General features: G+C 33.4%; 1 protein-coding gene across 2 annotated transcripts in view; it reads left to right on the plus strand.

Moving 5' to 3' along the window:
• Positions 1-18800, plus strand: part of LOC128985936 (zinc finger protein 227-like) — a 60144-nt gene that overhangs the window by 23193 nt on the left and 18151 nt on the right. For both annotated transcript variants that reach the window (XM_054405929.1, XM_054405930.1), the window contains exon 5: positions 13004-13126. In XM_054405929.1, coding sequence (XP_054261904.1) covers positions 13004-13126 — 123 coding nt within the window. The remainder of the gene's footprint in view (positions 1-13003; positions 13127-18800) is intronic.

Consider the following 18800-nt stretch of genomic DNA (forward strand, 5'->3'; position numbering starts at 1 on the left):
TAGGTGGTTTCTTCCCTTAGCCGGTTAATGGCTAAGGTCCGTGGTCCAGTCACAGAAGGCTGATGATGTCTGCGGACTTTAGAGATATTTACAATAGCACGAATTTTATACACTCGACCGGTTACTTATAAGATTGCTGATCAAAATGGGGAAGAAATTATAGGCGGATTCTATGAAAAGGAACTGCAAAAGTCTGCTCTCTGAATTTCCGAGGGTGTCCCGTTTAAGGACTAGTCCTCATACCTCGTAACTCGTACCTCGTACTAGCCTAGAAGGAACCTTTAGGGGTGCCCCATTTAAGGACGATGTCTTAAGTCCACTTATTTTAGTCTTAGTCCAGACATTTAGTCCAAGGACTGTGTCCCACTTCAGTACTGTACCCATTTCAGGACTTTACCCATTTCAGGACGGTGTACCCCATTCCAGAACTGTACCCCGTTCCGGGACTGTACCCCATTCCAGGGCTCTCACCCTCACCCTGGCCTAGAACCAACAAAAACATAACTACTCAGCTGACAAAATTCTTAAATTCCTTTTTAAATATGAATACTCATAAGGTTAAAATGGAAAACTCCAGAGCCACTGGGGCGGAGCCCGAGGGCAGTTTAGCTGTGCTGTATGGGCTGTGTCTAAGGAATATGTCGGCCTTAGTCACTAACAAGACTACAAGATTGCGCCACTCATCCTACACTCATCTCCATTAATCCTACACTCATCTCCATTAATACTTGGCTTAAAATACCTACTTTGTATGGTCGCAATTTCATTGAAAAGTATAAAGTAAAGGACGTGAATAGGCCTATGTGTTAAGTGGGTGCATAATCTACCTTTGTGTAAAATGTTAACCCTGTCGGTTTAGTATTTTTCGCGTTTACTTGTCACAAACATCCATCCATACATCCAAACTTTCTTACTTATAATATTTGTAGAATAAATTTTAATGTGTACTTAGGTTTGCTGCTACAGGGAAGGTATTGAGGTGTGTTTTTTATTGAAATGTTGATAGCTTAGTATGAAATAAAGAAAATTACAAAATTTGGTTAAAATATATCCATAAACAAGCGAACTACAACAGTTTATTTATTCTCCATAAGAATAATTTGTGAATTTTCTATTTTTAATTTGTTGAATTATCTTTGTAACTGTTAGGCATAACAAAGCTTCAATATACAAATTATTTCTTTTTTTAAGCTCTACAAAATGGTTTGGAAAGAAGTGAAATTTTATATTTTATGTTTTCAGAGTCAAAGAAAAACCAATTTTTAACCCATAAAACCTACCATAAACCCCCACTCCCATAGTCCGATCATGCTGGTTTTCTAATTTGTCAAAATGAACGCAGGTTTACACGTTTGTACCAAATTTCATCAAAATCGGATAATTTTTCCTTAAGTTATTGCAATAACGCCTTATACATATACATGTGAATTCAAACGGAGGGTATTTTTGGCTTCCGGGGACCTCAAAATGAATAAGTAAATCAGTCCCGGAGTCTTACCATGAGACCTACGGTAATAGCTTATTCCCTATATGGGAAATTAACTAAAAAAGGAAAAAAAGTGTTCAAACAACATGATAATGCATCAATTGAATGACAAATGTAACTATAAACAATTTAATGGTTCGGTTTGCCAACCTTATTAAAAAGTTTAGGTTAGGGTTAGGTTATAGGTTATTTATTTTGTGCCATTACACTAATTTTGTTGGACATTAGTAAAGGACTATACCGTGTGTCTCAAAAGTCCCACTCCCCTGTTATTTTTTTTTATCAATAGAGATAAAATTATAATATTCAGGGAATGTGTATATGATCAAAAAGGAAATGTTTGGTATACTACTGTATGTAAATTTTCACCCCCTCCCGACCAAAAGGTGTAGTTTGGAGGTAAGTCGAAATTTTGAAATGTAAACCCCTATCGCAAACTAGAGGTCTCTATGTCAATCCTATCAAAAGTTAAGGCAGTTCAAAGTGTTTTATTTTAACCCTCCGAGCGTCACTTGTCGAAAAATCGACTCACGACACACTTTGTGTAGTGTCACTTGTCGATTTTTCGACACACAAACATCGTTTACGGCGAAGGCTCTATGACTGACTGAATCGGATTGAACTGGATCGAGTTAGGTATCGTTCTTTTTGTTAGATTCAGAGCTTTCTCCGGAGGTCTGTCTCTAAGCGCTATTCATTTTAGTTCCAAAAATATTGTAGCAGACAGCTGACGTGCGTATTTGTAAACAGCTTGGTTAACCTCGGACCGATGACTGATGTGTTTTATTACGTTTATCATTGTTTTAGTGTTAAAAATCAAAAGTAGTGATATACGTGGTGCATTATAAGAAGATTTAAGTGATTTTGAAGGGCTGGTTGATGATCCTGAAGAAGTAGGTAGTGATATTGATGTAAATTATCAGCCAGATTCCTAGCTATGGTTAGGCTATGCATTCTTAGCTAAACGCTATGTACTGAAATCTGTTTTTTGCCCATAACTTATTTATTTGCAAATCTACTTCCTTATTTTATTATATATTTGTAATCCTCATAAAATGTAGAACAAAGTGGCTATTTTCAAATATTTATAGGCCTATGATTTATACAATTTTATTGAGCGCGAACTTATTTTTTTTTTTTTAATTTTCAAAAATATTTTTTTTATCTAAAAAATGTTTTTTAAACAAATGTTCCTTATGTTTTAGGTATAATATTGAAGCCCATGATTTTCCAAACAAAATGGTATATAGAACAGTAGAATTAACATTGTTTTAAGCTTCTCAGATCCGTTTTAATAAAACCTTGCAAATGCGCCAAAAATAGGCGGACATTAAGGCCTAAACTATGGACGAGTGTTAAATATGGACACTCGGAGGGTTAAATCAAATAAAATACTTATTCATATCTAAACTTTTTTGTTAGATTAATAAAAACAAACTTATCACTTACAGTACCTGTGAGTATGAATGAAGAAATAATGATTATTTGTGTGAGAAAAGAGAAAGAATACCACAATTACATTTAGATTAACTGATCAAACTGTCGACCATTCACTTCCTGGCAGAAGTAAAGTCTGGACTCAAATGCCTGCCTCATATTCAAGTGACAGTGGGGATGCACCTGTTTCTGACACAAGATCACTCAATGTAAATAGTAATGTAAATAGTAGTTGTAGTGAAAATGTATCCCAACTTGACTCCAATCCCATCCTGTCCCCTCTCACTTTAAACTGTCAACACCCACTTATCGACCTAACAACCTAGATAAGTTGGAAAATAAGAATTTTCAGAGTATTATGCTCTTAAACATTCAAGGCGGGATTCCAAACAAGCTCAATAATCTTAATGTTATTTTACAGAACACTAATATAAATGTTATATGTCTCGTAGAACATTGGCTAAGACCTGATCAAATAGCTGTTCTTAATGCTTTAAATTCTTTTAGCTTAGCTGCTTTTTACTGTAGAAAAGAAGGTATACATGGTGGATCCTGTATTTTAGTTAGGTCTGATGTAGTAGTCAAGGAGAGAAATTATTTAAATGTATATTTTGTAGATAATGTATTTGAGGGATGTTGTATTGAGATACCAAGTTCAAAATCAGTCATCATTTCAATATACCGTGTACCAGATGCTAGTAATTTTAAATTATTTAAAAAAAAGTTAGAACAGTTTTTTGTTTTATTAAAAAAGGAAACCAAAAGCAAATTTGTTTATATAGCAGGTGATTTCAACGTTGATGTTCTGAATGATTGTAAAAACAAGCAAGATAAAAACTCTTTTTTAAATGTTATAATAAGTCATGGTTATATGTTCTACTCAGATGAACCAACCAGAATTAATCAAAAATCTCAAACGTGTATAGACAACATACTTTTTAATAGAGGAAGAGACCTTTCAAAGTATTGCAATATAGAATTAGGATTATCAGACCATAGAGCCTTGTTTATCTTAACTGATTGTGGGTTAACAACTGAGCTAAACACTAGCAATAGTTTAAAAAAACGTATATTTAATAAAAGAAACACGCTAAGGTTTTTAGAAGTGCTTAATGAATCCTCATGGAATGTCACTGTACTTAATGATGCCCAAAAAAATTTTGATAATTTCTTGCAAAAATTTAAGTTAGATTTTCAACATTGCTTCCCTTTAAAAAGCATTAAAGCAAATTGTAAAAATAATGTAAAATCAAAAAAGTGGATCACCCAAGGTATTATGGTGTCAAGTGCTAGAAAAAGAGAATTATGCAGGCTAGCTAAACATTCGAACGACCAGCATTTTATTCAATATGTTAAGAGGTATAAAAAGGTGTTCAAATCTGTTTGTAACTCAGCCAAAAAACTATCTCACAGTAATTACATTAAGAACTCTGTAGATAAAAGTAAAGCTGTATGGGCAGTTGTTAACTCAGAGCTAGGTGTCCTTAAAAAGAAATCTAGTTTCAGTAATATTGAAGACAATAATTGCATAATTGGTAATGGCACAGAAATAGCTGAACACTTAAATAATAAATTTGCCAACATTGCGAAATTTAACTCTGCTCTCTTCAATGAATTTGATGCCCACAAATTTCTTAGCGATACTAATCTCAATAATCATTACATACCTCATTTCAACTTTCAGCCTGTTTCCAGAGAGAATGTTGCAAAAGTAATTTTTACTCTTAAAAACAAAATGTCAGCTGGTTGGGACGAAATTCCTGTTAAACTGATAAAGCAAACTGCCAACATTGTTTCTGGACCTTTAAGTCAGATAATAAACCAGTCTTTTGAAAGTGGAATTTTTCCTTATCAGTTAAAATATGCTGATGTGAAACCGCTTCATAAAAATGGCAGTAAAACAAACTCAGATAACTATCGCCCAATTTCCATCTTACCAGCCTTTTCTAAAGTTTTTGAAAAAATTATTACTGAGCAAATTTCTTTTTTCCTTGAAAGTAATAACATTTTTGTAAAAGAACAATATGGCTTTAGATCAGGACGTAATACAACTCAGGCTCTGTCTGACTTCTTGTGGGAGGTCGGCTGTGGCATTGATAAGTCTCAGAATGTTGCTGGAATGTTTTGTGACTTGTCAAAAGCCTTTGACTGTGTTGTACATAATATTTTATTTTCTAAGCTTAAATTTTACAATTTTTCTCCAATTGCTTTGAAGTTTTTGAAATCCTATCTTACAAACCGCTTTCAAAGAACTATTATTTTTAAAGATAACATCTATAACTTTTCAAAATGGAAAATGATCTATTGTGGTGTACCTCAGGGCTCTATATTGGGACCCTTGTTGTTTTTAATCGATATTAACGACTTGCCTTTTAACATAAACTCAAAGCTTGTTCTATATGCAGATGACACAACAGCTATATTAAAATCAAACAGCCCTAACAATTTACAAAATTTGATAAACCAAACTTTTGAAGATTCAAACAAATGGTTCAGAGCAAATGGTCTGAGTCTAAATTGTTCTAAAACTCAAATTGTCAGGTTCAAAACTACTCATGACAGAGAAACCATCGAATTAAATATAAATTTTCAGGGGGAAATTATTAATGAAACGTCATGTACAAAATTTTTAGGTATTCAGGTACAAAACACTTTAAATTGGGATAAATACACATCAGTTTTAGCTAATAAACTAAATACAGTCTGTTTCCAGATGTCTGTCCTGCAGCATGTTACTGACCTCAGAACAAGGATGATTGTTTATTATGCTTTGTTTGTGTCAAACGTGTTGTATGGAATAGAGTTCTGGGGCAGCTGCTCAAATGCCGAAACCATTTTCAAAATTCAAAAAAGATCCTTAGAATTATGACATTTTCAAAGCCTAGGCAATCCTGTAAATTATTATTTAGAGAATTGAAAATATTAACACTTCCGTCTGTTTATATCCTGCAAACATTAATATTTATTTAAAAAAATCTTGAATATTTTATGAATGAAAACCATAACCATAATTATTTAACACGACATCGAAATGATTTACAACCGCCCATTCATAGACTTACCTCACTAGAAACCCTTCCACAATACCTAGGGAAAAAACTGTATAATAAACTTCCTGATAATATTAAATCATTAGAATCTTTTGAAAAATACAAAAAAGAAGTTACCAAATTGCTGCTTAATAAAGGGTATTACAAAGTTGATGATTTTTTAAATGATGTATATATTTGATTTCTTAACATATTGTATAGTTATTATAGTTGTATGTATTTTAATTGTCCATGACCATTTCACCTGTTTCCCATCTATGCTGGATCTGTAAAACGTTATGTGAAAATAAATGATTGACTTGACTTGACTATTTGCCAATATTTCTGGTGTGAATAGTTGGCCTGCTTGTTCAATCCGCGCTTTTAATTCATTGAGATAAGCGGGTTTTGTGTCATAAATTTTGTTTTTAATTAAGCAAAAAAAAAAAAAAAAATCAAGAGGAGTAAGGTCTGGTGAACGAGGCCATTCTACAAAACCTCGCCGACCTATCCACCTTTCGGGAAACTCATTTCATTTCATTTAATTTCATTTCATTTCATTTCATATAACTTTATTCATTAAAGTAGGCCTACAATACATAGATACAGGAATGGCGTCAAGAGTAATTTAACAAATCTAACTTAACTAAAATACTCATAACTATCAAGCATGGCGTAACAACATACCATCCATATGAACATTCTTTCAGCTCAAATAAAGTAAAACAAGCAGTGCAATATAAAAGTTTAAACATGAAAATATCAAAATTAAAATAATAGATAAAATTATTTTAAAACCAAAAGTTTCAACTTATGAAATAAAGCAATATAACTTATGGAACTAAAACTCTTCAAAGGAGTACATAGCCTTGTTGATAAGAAACTTTTTCAATTTTGATTTAAATTTATTTTTTGAGGTTTCCAATTTGATTTCTTTAGGAAGTTTATTATAAAATTTTGAACCGGCATACATAGGTGTTTTCTTGAAAAGTTGCAGAGTATGAGAGCTAGTGGCCAGATTATCTCGATTTCTAGTAAAGTAATTGTGGTAGTCTCCAATAAGTTGTAATTCATCAAATCTGTCTTTTACTGATAATACTGTTTCATAGACATACATTCCATAAACAGTCATAATATTTTCAGTTTTGAAATGTTCTTTGACTGAAGTTCTACGTTTTAAATTGCATAAAATTCTAATAGCTTTTTTTTGTTTTTTTAGAATTGATTTTAATTTTTTCTTCTTTGCTGCACCATAAAGTGAAACTCCAAATGATATGATTGAATGTATGTATGAAAAATATATAATTTTTAATGTTTCCTTATCACATAGGGGTTTTAATCTTGTTAACGCATATAGGCCAGATGAAATTTTAGAAAGTAACTTGTCAATATGATGGTTCCACTTCAAATTTTCATCAATTCCTAATCCTAAGAATTTGATGTGTTCTTTATTTTGAATTGTGTTGTTATTAACTACAATTTTTGGCAGATTTTGCAGTTTAGTTTTCCCTGCTTGAAAGCACATAAAATTAGTTTTATCTGTGTTCAAACGCAAATTATTTGAGTTAAAAAAACTGTTAAGTAATAATATATCAGAATTGGCCTTGGCTTCAAGTTCAGCATACGTTTCTGCGGCTATTTTTAAATTTGCATCATCAGCATATAGGCAAAGCTTGCTCAAAACACTTAGTTGGGGAAAATTTCTCAAGTAAAAGATGAATAAAAGAGGGCCTAGGATCGATCCTTGGGGCACCCCATATTTAACTTCCCGAGTACAAGAATTGTAAGAAATTTTATAATTTTTATCATTACAGTGACTCAGTTCCACGTATTGTTTTCTATCAGAAAGATATGACTTGAACCAGTTCAATGCAGTACTATTTAGTCCACTACTACTGAGCTTTAAAAGTAACAACTCATGAGAAATGGAGTCAAAAGCTTTACTGAGGTCCATGAACAACCCAACCACTTTAGATTTTCTTTCTAAGCTATCAACGATGGATTCAATGAAAGCTGTGGCAGCTGTTATGACAGATCTGCCCCTTCGGAATCCATGTTGGCAGTCATCAAATATACCATTATTTTCAAAGAAACATACAAGTTGGTTATAAACAACCTTTTCATAGATTTTTGAAATAGAAGGCAGCAGAGCAATAGGTCTATAGTTTGATACTGTTTGTTTGTTTCCTTTTTTGAATACTGGTTTTAATTTTGTAATTTTGAGTTTATTAGGAAAAATTCCTGATATCAAAGATGAGTTAATAAGATGGGCTATTGGTTTAAGTAGGACTAATTTAGCTTTTTTAAAAAGAACCATGGGAATACCATCGTAGCCAGTACTATAGGAGTTTTTTTAGACTTTTAATAATTTTATCAATATCTCTCTCATCAACAAAGCTAAATTTAAAGCTCCTTTTATCTGAAGAAAGTACAGGATGCAGAGTGTCATCAACAGTTTTTAGGAATGAATCTATATTGAAAGTATCAGTTTCTTTTACTACATCTGCAAAATAATTGATGAAATGGCTACAGACCAGGGAAGGGTCAGAACATACATCATTATTTACTATTAGGTTTATATTACAATTATTTATAGTTTTAGCTCCTATTTCAGAGTTCACGATCTTCCAAGATACCTTATTAACATTGTCAGAATTACCAATTTTTTCTTTTATAATACTGTTTTTTTGAAGAATACAATTTTTTTCTAACCTGCTTATTTTTTTCTCTAGCCTCCTGTAGCATTTTTTTGCTATTTAACTCTCTAGCTGCTTTGTTAAGATTAATAATATTTTGTCTTTCCAACTTCAGTTCATTAGAAATCCACTTGCAGTTAGTATGTTGTCTTGAGAGAGTTGATGGAAAGAATGTATTAAAATAATGCATAAATATTTCATAAAAAACGTCATACTTGCATTCTACAGGGCATAAATAAAGATTAAGCCATGACTCATGTTGTAAAGCAGATATGAATTGTTCGACGTTTTTATTATTAAAATTTCTTTTATGTTCAAAATAAACGGAAGAATTATTCAGGCTATTTTTTGTATTAGTAAAAACTTCAATTATTTGGCCATCATGGTCCGAAAGTTGTGTATTAATACCCGTGATTTTATAACAGCCACTATTTAAATTTGTAAAAACATTATCTATTGCAGTTTTAGTTGTATCAGTGATTCTTGTAGGAAAATCAACCAATGACCGGAAGCCATTAGCTGTTACAACATGCAGTAAGTTTTTCCTGCTGGTGTCATTTAAGTTCAGCATATCAATATTAATATCTCCCATAAAAACCACATATTTGTATTTAAAACTAATAATTTCAAGCATTGTAACGAGTCGTTTGATAAACTCAGATTCATTTTGCTTGATTGGATTCCTGTAGAAACCAATTATAATAAGTTTTTCCCTGGGGATAATTTTATCTACCTCTACTAAACAACATTCAAAAATTTGTTCAGTGACGAGATTTTGAATTTCAGGTATTATAATTTCTTTAAAGGTAAAAAATGGTTTTACTAAAATAATTACACCACCACCTCTAGATTTTTTCCGCCCAAAACTGGCAGCGACATTGTAACCATTAATATTTAGTCTTTCCAGAGTAGAACTCATCATTTTATGTTCTGTCAAGACAACAATACTAGGTGTTAGTTCAGCTAGAGTTACTTCTAAAGGTTCAATTGATGATTGCAACCCTCTAATGTTTTGATGAAAAATACATAAATTGTTTATTCTAAGGTTATTTTTACAATGGGGCTGCTTGATCTACTAAAAAATTAATGGTATCGTTTTGGATTGCAGAATCTACCTCTACATTTAACAATTGTGGTACATAACTAGCTTTATTCACTTCCACACTTGGCCTATCACTTTTGCTCTGCTTTAGCAACTCACAGAAGGTGAAGTTGCCGGGCACTACTTTGATCACATTCTCATTCACAGCTGCCACTGAAGGTCGTGATGGTGGGGTAGGTGTCAGCGTCGAAGGTGTTGGTAGGGCTGCTGAAGGTGTTATTGAGGCAGGCGGTGCTGGACAGGTCGATGACGGGTCTGGGCTCCTACAATCTATTGTTGTATATGGTGTTGGCTGGACAGGTGATCCTATGCAGGCTGCCATCCTATCCTCTAATGATTCAGCACTGACATTCACTTCTTCCTTTTTATTAAAGTTGTTATCAATAAAAGACTGGATTCTGTTGTTAAATTCACTATGTGTTAAGCCATTTCTTAGTTGTCTAAGGGACTCTTGATAGTATGAAACAATAGTTACTCTCGCTCCTGTAGATTCTTGAAAACTTCTGAGGTTACTGAAGAAATGGGGTAGCGCTACTTTATCTCTTACGCATCCGATGGGAGAGCATATAAGAGGTTTTAGCCCTTTGGTTTTGAAATCTGTAGTCAAATCTTTAAAAGCTGTTGTGTAGTCAGATATGTCCGGTTTACCAAAATAGTTGGCTTTTGTAACCAAACTGTAAACCGTAGCACAATGCAAAGTGGATTGCACTGCTAAATGTGATGAAATGCAGTGGTGCGATTCTGGTCTGCCAAAGTGTCTAAAAACTCTTACTCGTACATCAAAATAAGGTGGTGCACCATCCTGTTGAAAAAAAGGTTCGTAATCACCTTCTAGAGCTATGTCATTTATAGCTGGGATAATGTAATTTCAAATAATTCTAAGTATTTGTCTCCAATTAAATTGCCACCAATAAAAAAAGGTCCTACAATAGAGTCCCTTAAAATACCCGCCCATACATTAATTCTTTGTTGCTGTTACCCGGCTTGATTTCTAATCAATATTCCCTAAACATTTTCAGATTTATTTCCTATTTAAATAACATTAATTAATTTTAGTGAGTACTTAGGTTTGCTGCTACGGGGAAAATATTGAGGTGTGTGTGTTTTTTTTTTTATGTTGATAACTTAGTATGAAATTAACAAAATTTGATTAAAATATATCCATTAACAAGCATACTACAACAGTTTATTTATTCTCTCTAAGAATAACATGGGAATTTTAAATTTTTTAAATTTTCTCTGTGACCGTTGGGCATACAACAATCCTTCAATATACAAAATTATTTCTTTTTTTAAGCTCTACAAAATGGTTTGGAGAGAAATTATGAATCAATATCGGATCATTTTAGCTCGAGTTATCATGCTAACAGATACATATATATATATATGAATTTGAACCGATGGTGTGCTTGGCCTCTGGGGACCTCAAAACGAAAAAGTAAATCCCGGGTCTAGGTCTTACCATGAGACCTACAATAATTGCTTATTCCCTATATGGGAAATTCACTAAAACATAAACAATACTGGAGCTATTTATTTTTAATCATTGAAAAACCTTATAAAAAATAATATTTATATTTGTAGTTCACCTTGCGTTTGCTTGAAACTCGCCTGAATTGAATAACATTGGTCTAGTAATACAGAAGATAAATATATGCCAATGCTTGATGTGAAATCTGTATGTGCATACCTTCAATTTGAGACCAAAATCATGAAAATTGCTCGGGTAGAAGAGCCAAACGAACTCTCGAAAAGAAAACCTAAATTTAACTCCCATAAGAAATACATGGGGAGCAAATTTTGTTTACGTACAAGCCGAGTGGGACTGTGGATAAAAATATGCCGATGCTTGAAGTGAAGTCTGTGCGTGCATACCTTCAATTTGAGACCTCAATCATGAAAATCGGTTGGGTATAAGAGCCAAACTAACTCGGAAAAGAAAAGCCAAATTTTTTAAATTATAAGATCTTTTGCAACATGGTCTCACAAAATTGAATTCTTCAGTGAGGATAGTCCTCATTTAGTTCCTGGTGAAGTTAGACTTTATAAGGATGATATTATTATGTCTTTTAAATATGCGATAAACAAAATCTTTTGAAATTCCTAATTCATGGGCCGTTGAACGAAGAGACTGATGTGGATATGCTGCAAAATTTATTAAAATGTCAACTTGCATAGCTTCTGTCCTGACCCAAACTTGGGCACCTTTGATACTGAGTGTGGTTGAAATTTTTTGAACCAAACGACAAATGTATGCCCTGTCAGTTGGCCTATCTGGATGTGCATTGTTAAATAAACGTTCGGCCTCGTGTAAATTTCTCCTTGCCAAAACAAAATCATTTCTACCTTAGCTTTATCTGATCAAACTATTTTTCAGGTTATAAATTACATACTTTTCCTAAAAGAATTATTTAAACCCAAACTACCCTTAGTGCTTCTCTCTAGTGGGCCTATAAAATAAGCTGTATTACAATTTGAAAAGGGTCGCGGCCGGGAGCAAACTAACAGAGCTTTTATCTCGAAGCTTGATGGCCTTACAAATGAGGACAAGCAGAGTCACTACCCTTGCTTACCCCCCCCCCTTGCCCCTTGCTTGGATTTAACGTGAGATTGGAAAATACCTGTGACCTGAGCAGTTAAATCAAATTTAATCAAGGTACTTAATCACATAATCACGCCATTCTTTTTCTTTTACTATGACATATACAGTTATGTATACTGTAATTCAAAAGGGGCTTACATTTGAAAATTTTGTTTTTACTAAGAACTAAGCTTATCTCAAGAGACCCTTATATTTTCACATTTTACAAATACAATTTTCAAAACTCTAATCAGGTAAGAATTTTTTATTATCATTAACCACAAGACCAAAGCTACTTTAGTAGACCAGTATTTACTAACAAACACATATATGTTTGTTGCCTTTAGCAGAGTTAAAACTTTGGAACAAATCAAATTAAGGTATTTAAAATAACAACAATCAAATCGAACAGAGGGGCTGTTTTTTACACTAAAGATATGGTGTACAGGGATATCTATAGTGACACAAAAATCATTTGATTCTTAGTTTGTTTAAATATTACAATAATTGATTTTACATTTGAGCGTTTTAGGGACTTATATAAGCCACTAGTTTTATTCCCAAGTTTGATTGGGACCCAGATATAGTTTATATATATCTGTGTAATTTTTAGCTAGTCTGATAGATAAGCTTTATGCACAATTTTGAAAACACTTATTTAATTTTTTTTAGATCCAGTTGCTGTTAGGCGGAAACCTGCTATCAGATCTGGATTGGCAACCTTGAAAACTGACTTACCAATCACATTGCCCTTACCTACTCTGGATGCTCTTAATCTGCTTCAGCAGACAAGTGGTAAGTCTTTAAGAGATTCAAGATCTTTATTATTAATTAAGTAATACAAGTATTGGGTATACAAGTAATCCAAGGTTGGGTATAGAAACTTGGTAGAGGTGTCTAAAGAAAAGTCTTGGTCTGTAGATAAGCCATAAAAAGAGAAACGAGGTCAATTCTCTTGGAGCTCTGCCCCATGTTAAAATTTAAATTTCCCTTCCCATGTTATTCTTACCATCATTAAAGAAAAAAAATAAACTGTTTTTTATGTTTGAGAGAACGGCTGGGCATAGAAAACTTGGTAGGGGTGTCTAAAGAAAGGTCTTGATCTGTAGTAAAGATGTATGATCAAATTTCATCATAATCGGATCATTTTTGCTCGAGTTTTCCTGCTAACGGACACACACACACATATATATGAATTTGAACGGATGGTGTTTTTGGCCCCTAGGGACCTCAAAACGAATAAGTAAATCGGTCCCGGGTCCAGGTCTTACCATGAGTACTACGGTAATAGCTTATTCCCTATATGGGAAATTCGCTAAAATGAGATGGTGTATGTGTGTGTGTGTGTGTGTCTGTGTGTCTGCTAATCAATAACGCCAGAACCACTGAACCAATTTAAATAAAATTTCTTACAAAGGTAGAAATTGTACCCCATGGGCTTCCAAAGTTTAAATGTTTACATTTCGGAAGAATGTAAATAGTCAAATATTAATTTAAAGTCAGCTGTAATAGTATATTGGTAGAGGTGTCTAAAGAAAAGTCTTGGTCTGTAGATAAGCCATAAAAAGAGAAACGAGGTCAATTCTCTTGGAGCTCTGCCCCATGTTAAAATTTAAATTTCCCTTCCCATGTTATTCTTACCATCATTAAAGAAAAAAAATAAACTGTTTTTTATGTTTGAGAGAACGGCTGGGCATAGAAAACTTGGTAGGGGTGTCTAAAGAAAGGTCTTGATCTGTAGTAAAGATGTATGATCAAATTTCATCATAATCGGATCATTTTTGCTCGAGTTTTCCTGCTAACGGACACACACACACATATATATATGAATTTGAACGGATGGTGTTTTTGGCCCCTAGGGACCTCAAAACGAATAAGTAAATCGGTCCCGGGTCCAGGTCTTACCATGAGTACTACGGTAATAGCTTATTCCCTATATGGGAAATTCGCTAAAATGAGATGGTGTATGTGTGTGTGTGTGTGTGTCTGTGTGTCTGCTAATCAATAACGCCAGAACCACTGAACCAATTTAAATAAAATTTCTTACAAAGGTAGAAATTGTACCCCATGGGCTTCCAAAGTTTAAATGTTTACATTTCGGAAGAATGTAAATAGTCAAATATTAATTTAAAGTCAGCTGTAATAGTATATTACGTTACTAGTCCTGAAAATATGTGTTTACTGGACAAGTGTGGTCATATCAGAGATATATAATATCATGAACACAATTTTTTACTGGCTGTAACTTCACAACAGTTTCAGACGTTATCAATTTAAGTTATACATTTTACGTTATCATTTTAATTCCGTTCAAGTGATGGGTCCGGTACTACTTTTTCAATGTCGGTTCCGGTAACGGTTCCTAACCAAAATCGACTCTCGGTTCTCCGTTCCGGTACCATTGATACCTAATTTTAAATTAGGCTATTTAATTGTTTTATTTTAAAAACAAAATAATATCCCTATTTCAATGTTTAACTTAAAACTGATTTTTTCATAAGTTTAGGTTGGTTATATTAAGGAATCAAGAAAATAAAACTTAGGCCTATTTGTAAAAACAACACTTTGACAACCAAACACATTCAAATCAAAACCAAATATATCAAACCAGAATTGTTAAATATAGGTCTATTTGTTGAAATAATTCACTATTAAACCAATAAATTTAACGTAGGCTACTAACCTTGGAAATAAAAGGGGCTCTGGAAATTTGTTAAACTAAGTTAACTTTCTGTTAAGTTCTAGCTAAATATTTTGAAGGAAATAATATTGAGTCATTTTGTACCTATAGCCTGCATTAAGTTAATTTTAGGCTCCATTATTAAGGGAAATATAGAACAAAAGTATTTATGGAAAGGTCGTTTTGAACTAAACTGTTTAGAAAATAGGCCTAAGTACATATTCATTTGAGGTTACAGTTTAAGGTGGAGGCTTGTTGAAAAAAAAGATTTAACCAAGACTTAGTTTGGTGACTCGACTGTGATGGTTTTTTTAGGCCTATAGCCTGTACCGGTATTGTGGGTTTAGGTTATAAGTGCTTTTAGACTGCACCTCTAGAGATAACTATTTCGCAAATCTGTTGTTTGCTTCATCAGTTTTAATCAAATACTTCCAAACTTGGGAAGCTATTATCAAGAATTTGTCACAAATTAATATATAAAAACAACAACTTAAGGTAGGCCTACTTCTACGCATGCTTGTAATAAACTAATCCACTTTCACTTATTATTTACATACAAAACAAGATTAATCATCAACATCAACATATAAATTTTATTTAAGAAATCCGACGAAAACAAAAGCCCATTCCCCATTCTTCAATTTCGAAGAAACTAGACAGACGACAGAAAGCCAAACTACATTTTAAACTCTCTCACCTTGTTTAACGTTTTGAGAAAGAGAGACAAAAACAAAATTAAGTACAAACCACGGAACATACAAACAATAAGAAATAAAAGCCCCTTTTGGTTTGCTGAATGAAGGCTTGGCTGTTTGTCATGTAGTAGCCATGTAACTTAGTCTCATCCATTAATAAATAAATTTTACCTGTTAACTTGAAATTTGAAATATTAGTCTTGCGCAATGTGCAGTGTTGCCATTTGTCACGGGGATTACAGATTGAATGCAATATGACTCGTCGAAATCATGACTGATGGGTACCTTAACATTTAACCACTGGAAATAAAAATAAATATTCAGCCTTAATAACTTAATCCTTAATAACTGGACTGAGTCAAACAGTTAGAGTGAACTTGACTGAGTTTGAGGTTCGAGTTGTACATTCAGCACTGTTAATGTTGCTTCTATATTTCCATAGTTCATACAAAACAAAGTAAAGAACTGTATGAATTAAATAAAACTAGTGTACCTGTTGCTCGAATTAGAGCAATTGTTAAGTATTAGAGGTGTTATTTTAATCTATCATTTCAGCCTCTGGATTGCTTATATAATCAAATAAATAGTAAATTCTTACCTTAGCAATCCTTATTATGGTTGTCCGATATTAATTTCGAACCCGTAGGTTCATCTTCAGTCGGAAGTTTAGGTAGACCAAATGTTTATTCTAAAATCCACCCGATGGGTTTCGTAGAAATGTTGACATTTAACACGAACACGACACACATTACAATTGACATAAATAATATTCGGAGTTTAGGGATAAAAACCATGGTTTTATAAAACAGTGGGATAACCTCACTTCAGTCAAGGAACACGCTGCCGGTAGAACTGTTCTACCGGCTGACAGTTCTACTGGCAGCGTGTTCCTTGACTGAAGTGAGGTTATCCCACTGTTTTATAAAACTGTGTTTTATATACTGTTTTTTTTTTTTTGCCCTTCATGGGCAAGTTTTCATTCCTTTGCTATCTTAGTTTTTGTTTGTTTCTTTTTTAAATTTAAAAGCCTGTATGTATAAGTCATAAGTCATAAGTCGTTTATTCAGCAAAATTAACATAAAATGCATTAGCTACGTCAACAAAACAAAATAAAATACAATATTTACATAACAAAAAAAAAAACTCTCTTGTATAAATTAAAACTGTCAACTATGCTACTATATTTACCCCACCAGTTCTAGGGCAAAGAAATTCACGAACGCTGCAGAAAGCATTATCCAGCAAAAAATTCTTTAGTTTTTTCTGAAATCTATTTAAATCCTGTTCGGTCTTTAGGGAAGGAGGAAGGTTATTGAAAAGCTTGACGGCATTGTATTGAAAGTTCTTTTGGAAGAAGGAAGTTGAGTGTTTAGGAATTGCAAGGTCGGAAGAATTACGAAGTGGATATCTATTGTTGAGCTGTGAACAAAAAGAAGATATATTATTTTTTCTGGTGAAGGATAGTGTTTCGAAAATGTATATGGATGGAAAGGTTAGAATTCGGAATTTTTGGAAAATGTCTTTGCAGGATTGTTGTTTAGGTAGGGAAAATATGATGCGGATGGCTTTCAATTGTTGTCGGAAAAGAAACTTCTTCTTTTCACTTTCACTACCCCAGACAGGGACAGCATAGGATAAATATGGATATACAAGCCCATAATAAGCAGACAGGAGGACTTCTGAATTTACTGTTGGCTAAGCATACGTAGCATGGAAATACCAACTGATATTTTTGTTGTGACATGTTTGATATGTTTGTGGTAGTTAAGATTTTCATCAAGGACCACACCATCCCTGGTTTTTCCTATTTACCTAAGTACTTTTCTAAACGTCTCAATTGTTTCCTTGTCACTCATCATGTTTTATTTTCTCATCTCTAGACCCCTCTTATCCAAGACTTATTCCTATTCTCTCCCATTCATCTCCTGAAGTATAAATGTATAAATATGTGACTCATGGTTTTTATTTATCCACATCTACATACTTCCTCTTCCACCAGGTGAAATCTCCACAAATTCGCCTTGAAATTTTCCATGTCCTGTCACAAACTGCGTTTTATAATGGCCCATCTCCCAATCTTGTTCCAGTCTCTTTCTGATGTTAGGTATATATCCGAACGTTAACATAAAACACTCTGCTCCCAACGCATTTGCCACTCATCTAATATCTCCTCTCTTCTGTTTCCGATGTAGTCCTACCCGCCTCCTTGTCTTCCAAAATCAACAGCTTATGCAGCGATTATCCAACAGTCCTAAATTGAATGTGAAATCTTCAGGCGGCTGTTGGAGAGCACACTAAAACCCAACACGGAAGGGTGCTTTCTGTATTCGGCTATCAACGACAATAGTATTATTTGTATTTAGTTTGCGTCTACCAGTTAAAGTTCGTCGGCCTCCTCCTATTGGCTGTCCTTGTCAACGTCTTATAGTCTCCATTATGTCGAACATTTTTTGGTTATGTTTTGATTTTGTGCAAATAAAAACTGGTTTAAAACAGTGTTGAAACATCAATCTTTTCAACTAATCTAATAAGTCCTTATAGTACATGTCTCCAATTTTACTATAACCAGCTGTTTCAAATATTAGTGTCAATTTTAAAGTATTCATCTGTTCAAATGTAAACAAAAATTTTCTCCCTAAGAATAACATGAGAACTTTGAAGGCCACTGGGGCAGATCCCTGATGGAATTCCAGTTTTTTTGTTTGATGGCAACACTACATGCTAAGACCTTTCTAACGACACCTTGGACATGGTGATCAGTAGTACCACCACTCCAAAACAATTATGACAAAAATAAAAATATGCCTAGCGTATTAAATATATAGATAATCTTGTTACTTGTAACTACAGTATTGTAAATGTTACTAATAATCAATATCAGATAAGGAAAGGATAGTTTTAAGGTGGTGTAATAATTTTGTTGAGTCAAAATAAGTTATTTATTTGATTCAGTCTTTATTAAGTTTGCCTTCTGTCTTCTGCTTGAAGATGGTGGAGCAAGCTGTGTCGATAATTGCACCACTCTATCATCTGAGGATATTGACGACAACTTAACCAACTAACACTGATATAATCATCCTATAGCCTACTATTA

Source organism: Macrosteles quadrilineatus, unplaced genomic scaffold (assembly GCF_028750875.1).
Source record: "Macrosteles quadrilineatus isolate MER2022 unplaced genomic scaffold, UCM_ALF_1.0 Scaffold_2__2_contigs__length_208266976, whole genome shotgun sequence".
Taxonomy (NCBI): Eukaryota; Metazoa; Arthropoda; class Insecta; order Hemiptera; family Cicadellidae; genus Macrosteles; species Macrosteles quadrilineatus.